This window comes from Typha latifolia, chromosome 3 (assembly GCF_019914945.1).
Source record: "Typha latifolia isolate L0001 chromosome 3, TyphaL0001v2, whole genome shotgun sequence".
NCBI classification, from domain to species: Eukaryota; Viridiplantae; Streptophyta; class Magnoliopsida; order Poales; family Typhaceae; genus Typha; species Typha latifolia.
In genome coordinates, this window is record NC_133088.1 from 921,483 (window position 1) to 927,782 (window position 6,300).

Below are 6,300 nucleotides of genomic sequence, written 5' to 3' on the forward strand. Positions count from 1 at the left end.
CACGTACAGATCCGGTGTTGGGTATTTCACTGGAGGCAGTGGATAGACCTGGTGAAAAAGGAGCGAATCAGAGCTTAGATGGAGCCGACTAGACCCAATGGCGATAGTGGAGAAGAAAACACTAAATTTGGATGGACACCAGAGCCAAGTGCTTAGGAAGAGGGCAGAGGAGGGTGGAGGAGGAATGAGCTTGCTGCTTTTAGGGACATGGTGGCAGAAGGGGAGAGGGAGGGGCGACTGCTAGATTTAGACAAAGAGTGGAGAAGGAGGTTTAATAGAGAAATGAGTTGGAGAAAGAGGGAAAGAAAAAGAGACTTGGAGAAACAGAAGACCCCTCCTCTCTCCTAACTATTCGAGTTAGCAGAGTGAAGAAGCGAATAATATTGACGACGACGAGAGAAGCTTTGAAAAGAAGAAGAAAAGTTGAAACGGAACCCTAGCAGCACTAGGACAGGCTCGGAAGAGAAACGTAAACAATTCTGACTTTTCTGTGTATGATAGATAGGATAACATTTCCTTGGTCCACATTCACCTAAGACGCCTCTGAATTTCTAATGATATCCATCAATCCGTGTCAACTTTAATGCAAAAGGACGCAGGTGTAACTACTCTAATTATATTAAGATAGGCAATGGTCAGGGCTAAGAAGTTGTTGCTGTTGTTTGTACGCATTGTGGGGATGAGAAGGAGGACTCCTCATTGCAACAATGGAATGGATTTTATCCACGTTGGGGGCCGGTGTCGCCGACGAGCTCAGTCAGCACCGCTCCCTCAAGGGCGACATACGTAAGCTGCGGACTACTCTGCCCAGGATCCGTACCCTAATCGACAAAGCCGAGTGCTGGAGCTGGAAGCACAAGGACCTCGCCGAGCTACTCACGCAACTCAAGGACGCTGCCTACGACGCCGGCGACCTGCTCGATGATTTCAACTACGAGGATCTGCAGTACAAGATCGAGGGCGGACAAAGTGAGGCAAGTCAAACCCTTCCCTCCTCTCTAAATGTTGCAATAAATGCTATTAGTAGTGCTACCAACAGTGTGAGAGATTTAGCTAGAAATGTTATCACCGGTGCTACGGAGAAAGTAAGGGATGCGAAAGGGAGGCTAGATCATATTGCTGCTGAGATGGAGGCCGTCATTAAACTGTTACATTTAGATGATGAATTGAAGCAGTGTGGCATACCAGTGAGACGAGAGACGAGCTCCTTCCTTATCGAATCGGAAGTGTTTGGGCGAGATGAGGAACGAGAGAAGGTGATCAATCTTTTGCTGTACTCAGGTGATGGATCTGGATCAAGCAGTAGTGTGTCTGTTCGTACTACTAAGAGAAGAAAGACGGAAAACGTGTCAGTTTTGCCTCTGGTTGGGATTGGAGGGGTGGGGAAGACTACCCTGGCTCAGCTTGTATACAATGATCAGAGGGTAAAGGATCACTTTGAGCTTAAAATGTGGGTTTGTGTGTCCGAATACTTTGATGTTACAAGGATAACTACAAATATCATAGATAAGCAATCTGATATCAGTAACTTGAGTTCCCTTCAAGCGATTCTAAACGAGAAGGTGATGTCAAGGAAGTTCTTGCTCGTTCTTGACGATGTGTGGAATGAGGAAAGCGAGGAATGGAAGAGAATGGTTGCACCCCTGAGATCTGGGCTCCAAGGGAGCATGATCTTGCTGACCACTCGCTCCCGAAAGGTCGCCGATATAACGGGCACGATGGAGCCAATATTTCTCAAGGGCTTGCCAAAGGATGCTTACTGGGAGTGCTTCAAGACATGTGCATTTGGTTTGGAGAAGCCAGAAGACTACCCAGAGTTAAAAGCCATTGGTAAGAAGATTGCTGCCAAGTTGAATGGATCTCCCCTAGCGGCAAAAACTTTGGGAGGGCTGCTGTACCAAGACATGAATCCAAATCATTGGAGGAATATATTGAACAGCGAAATATGGGAACTACCACAGAAGGAAAATGACATCATACCGGCCCTGCGATTGAGCTATCAGTATCTGTCCGCGGATCTCAAGCAGTGTTTCTCAATTTGTTCTATATATCCCAAAAATTCTGCCTATTACAAGGATGAGTTAACCTATCTCTGGTTGGCACAAGGCTACATTTTACCTCAAGCAAAAATGCTATTGGAAGATATAGGAACTACCTACATCAACGAGTTGGTGAGCAGGTCCTTCCTTCAGCCATCTCAGCCATCTCAGCCATCTCATAAAGTATATGGTCGATACTTTATGCATGATTTGATTCACGACCTAGCACAATCTGTTTCACAAAGTGAATGTTTCAGTATACAAAATGCAAATCTTCAAAAAGAAATCGTTGCCAGTACCCGTCATCTGGCAATAGATATTGAGAACATGGAATCAAGCAAGTTAACGGAGATAGGCAACTTGAACAAACTGCAATCACTTCTCATCAGGTATTTCTTTAAGCCTGATTCTGGTCCCACAATTAAATTCTGGTTCAACAGACTCACAAATATCCGATATTTTGAAGTATCTTACTGTATGCTCGAAGAGCTGCCTGAGAGTATTGGCAACTTAAAACATCTTCGGTATCTTAACATATCTGGTACACGTGTTACAAGGTTACCTGAGGCAGTGTGTCGTCTTTATAATTTATTATTTTTGGGACTACAAGCATGTCCAATAACATACTTTCCTGAAGGCTTCAGCAACCTAATTAATTTGCGGAACCTTATTTTACCAAATCCGATGATAGTTTCTAAGATAACGAATATCGGGAAGCTAACTTCTCTTCAAAATTTGGAGGAATTTGAGGTCCTAAAACAGCGGGGACATATGATTGAAGAACTAAAGGACATGAAGCAGCTAAGCGGAAGCTTGACGATTAGGAGTCTTGAGAACATTGAGAACAAGGAAGATGCTCGTGAAGCTAAGTTAAACAACAAGGAGTACCTGGATGAGTTGATCCTACTATGGTCTTATGGTAGAGACAGTAGTACCTCAGAGAGCTGTAACTCGGATCTTGAGGTCGAGGGGGTGCTTGAAGGACTCCGTCCACATCCGAATCTCAAACGGCTGGAAATCCGAGGCTTTAGAGGTGCCAAACTTTCACATTGGGTGCAGACGCAAATGCTGCCTTGCTTAACCAGTCTCACGGTGAAAGATTGCCCACAACTCATGCAGATACCATCACTTACTTCCTTAAGCAGTCTCATTATTGAAGATTGTCCACAACTCGTGAATATGCCATTACTCACTTCCTTAAGCTATCTTACTGTGAAAGATTGCCCACATATTGAGATGTCTTTCCTCCCTTCTGTTCGTGAACTGGAATTGATTGGTATGAGATGGAATGCACTTCCAAGATTGTGGGATGGATCCCAAAGTTCAACTGATGAAGACAGGACATATAAGCAAGTCTCATCCCTTACTAAGTTACACATCCAACGGTGTGCAAACCTGACAAGTGTTGAAGAGTGGCTGCTGCCACACTGCCTGCATCCGATACTCAGGTCAATACACATCAGGGATTGCGAAGAACTCATGACGATGCCCGTGGAAAGGTTTAAGGATATCATCTCTCTAGAGAAGCTGAAAATAGTAGATTGTCCCAAACTCAACTGCCCGACAGAAATGCTCTTGCCAACCTCCATCATAAGGTTTGAGTTGGATAACTGTGGCGATCTCGGCAAGTCACTTCCCAACTGCCTACGTAACCTCACAGCTCTAACCTACTTGGTTATATGTAAGTGTCCACACGTAGCATCCCTTCCATTGCAAGTGGTGTCTCACCTGACAGCACTTGAATATTTGATTATTGAGGAATGTGAAAATATTAGGTCTTTAGAATGGATACAAGTTCCCCGATCCCTAAGAGATTTGCATATACACAAGTGTCCAAAGTTAATAGAATTAGACCTATGGATGCCTGATGGCGAAGTTCCGGAGGGGGAGATTTGAGGGTATGCCATTGCTCATTTTTTTTTACCATCGACAGCACGGCTTTCCTCAAACTGTCATTTTTGAGAAGTCCGCCTCTCTTACTCAAACAACTCAGAATATGTGATTCTCCTGAGCACGTGATGTTTACCGGGCAGGGACATGAATGGTTGCAAAGCCTCAAATTACTTAACGCGCTATGGTTTGACCGTAGCTTAAATCTTCAGTCTCTACCAGCAGAGTTGCATAGCATGACTTCTTCCCTTGAAAATTTGGTAATAGATTCTTGTCCTGCGATCCAGTCGCTGCCGGAGGAGGGCCTACCCACATCCCTCCGTTTCTTAAGTTTCAATAATTGCCATCCGATGTTGACAGAGCAGTTGGAAAAGTACAAAACACTGATGAAGCTGCTCTAGGAGTTGGTTGATTTCATGGGGTAATTCTCAGACCACCATTCCTTACTGCCATTTCCCACTACTGCATTTGATGACGAATTGAACTATCTAGGTAGCCAATGCCGAAAAGTTAAGCTAATTGGATCACTTTTAACTCTATATTTCTCTTTATGTAATATAGAGCTCTCTGTGATTATGTACTTTCTCCTACTGCTTTTGTCTTTCTAGTAGGACTTTACTTGTTAGATGATAATTAATTAACTTCGCTTCTTTCATTGTTCCAGAGTAAACAAATTCGGAAGATCTCTAACCACTCTACTACTTTGGATGGCCGGTGCAGGGGCTTGTTGCCCATGCAAACGCTGAATTAATGGAGGAGGTGAAATTAACATTTACTATATTTTGTTCTTCTTTCGTGTACTCATTCTCTGTTGTATAGTATTCTTCCATTAGTGTTTTAATTGGAGAGTGCTATGTCGTGTACTTGGTCTGTTCCAAGCCTGGTATTCCATCTTGTGATCTTATATATAAACTATTTGAGAAACTGGCGACCTTTACTCTGCTTTTGTTGTATATGCTTCTTCTTCTTCTTTGGTTTTGAAGTTCAACCCTCGCACCTGGCTTATCTTGCAGAGTTATTTGTATTGAATTAAGTGGGTGGATCTTTTATAGGCATAGCCAGTCTGATCCATTTATGTGCACCGTTGCATGAATCAAGATTAAGATATGAACTACGTGAGATGCAACACACACATAGTAGAAACTTTTGATATATCATAAGTTGGGCTAAAGGAGATGAGCTTTCTGCTCATCATTGTTCAGCTCTAATCCAACAATGTTCATGGATTAGCTTCTTATATGCTAATTATATCCTTTTTCTCCTGCATCTTTATTTTTGTTATCCTGGTAGGGTGCATCTGGGACTAAGGGTAATGTACTCATGTCAGATGTCCTAATACCGATCTGTTCTTAATTCAAATTTGGCACTATCTATGAATCAATTTTATGTGTACAAAATTGACTCCATGCCCATCCCTTCTCGGGCCCAGCCCACACATACTCGCCTATTAGCCCAGGCCTCCTCCCTCTTTCTCCACCAATGGACGCTGCCTGCCCATCTAGCACGGCAACGAGTCACGTAGTAAAGCCTGACCCAAACTCAACTCAGCTTACCTTTTAATTTGATAACATTTAAATTATTACAAGCCTAATATACCAAAGAGACGAAGAGATTTGTCAATCATTAACGGCATAACAATGAAATACATTGTATTAAACTCAAATGGTACAAACAAAATATATATTACATCACAACCCATAAGCGACCCATTCACAAAAAAAACACAATGTCCAACAGCTCTGTTGTGACTGTAGCAAACGTCGAACATCGATTTTCACCATTGACAACTCACCAACAAAGAGAAGAATAAACAAACTAGATAAACTACAAGCACATATAGACATTCCTAAGAAAGACAACTCTTCAACTCGCTATCTCTATTTATTCAGTTGCGCAAATATATTAAGCAAACGTGTACAAAATGAAAGCATATATTTGACATCTCAGCTGCTAATCTTATCTTAGTTGGCATTATACATTTTGCCAAAAATTTAAGTTATGGACTAGTTGGAAATTAGGGTACTGCATGCAAGCAAAGTTCCTTATATGTGAGTTCAAATGGGAAGGATACGTACATTTTTCCCTTCAAGAAAGAGTTAAAACCTTGGGCAGGATTCAGCTTAAATTGTTAGGCCATCACATGGATGCGACCCCAGCTATAGGAGTGGGGGCTAATAAGTGGTGTCACGGAATTTGTTGACATTATAAACCCCATTGACGTTAAGGGCATAGCAAACTATATATTATTCCTCTTTGAAATGTATTCGTCTTACAAAGTAGGTAAGAATTTTTTGTCGTCAGCTGATAAATATACCTTCGAAAAAGATAGAGTATGAAATGTAAATTTTATTTATTTATTTATTTTCTTTAG

General features: G+C 42.1%; 1 protein-coding gene across 1 annotated transcript; it reads left to right on the plus strand.

The window, feature by feature from the left end:
• Positions 1-707: 707 nt before the first annotated feature.
• LOC140783484 (putative disease resistance protein RGA3) lies at positions 708-4,853 on the plus strand. The gene is made up of 2 exons (XM_073130381.1): positions 708-4,350; positions 4,594-4,853. The coding sequence occupies exon 1, from the start codon at positions 708-710 to the stop codon at positions 3,933-3,935; it is 3,228 nt and encodes a 1,075-aa protein (XP_072986482.1). The 3' UTR covers positions 3,936-4,350; positions 4,594-4,853.
• The last annotated feature ends 1,447 nt before the right edge of the window (positions 4,854-6,300 follow it).

Excerpts from the sequence above, each read along its gene's own strand:
- LOC140783484 (XM_073130381.1), top strand. The coding sequence starts at position 708 with ATGGAATGGATTTTATCCACGTTGGGGGCCGGTGTCGCCGACGAGCTC.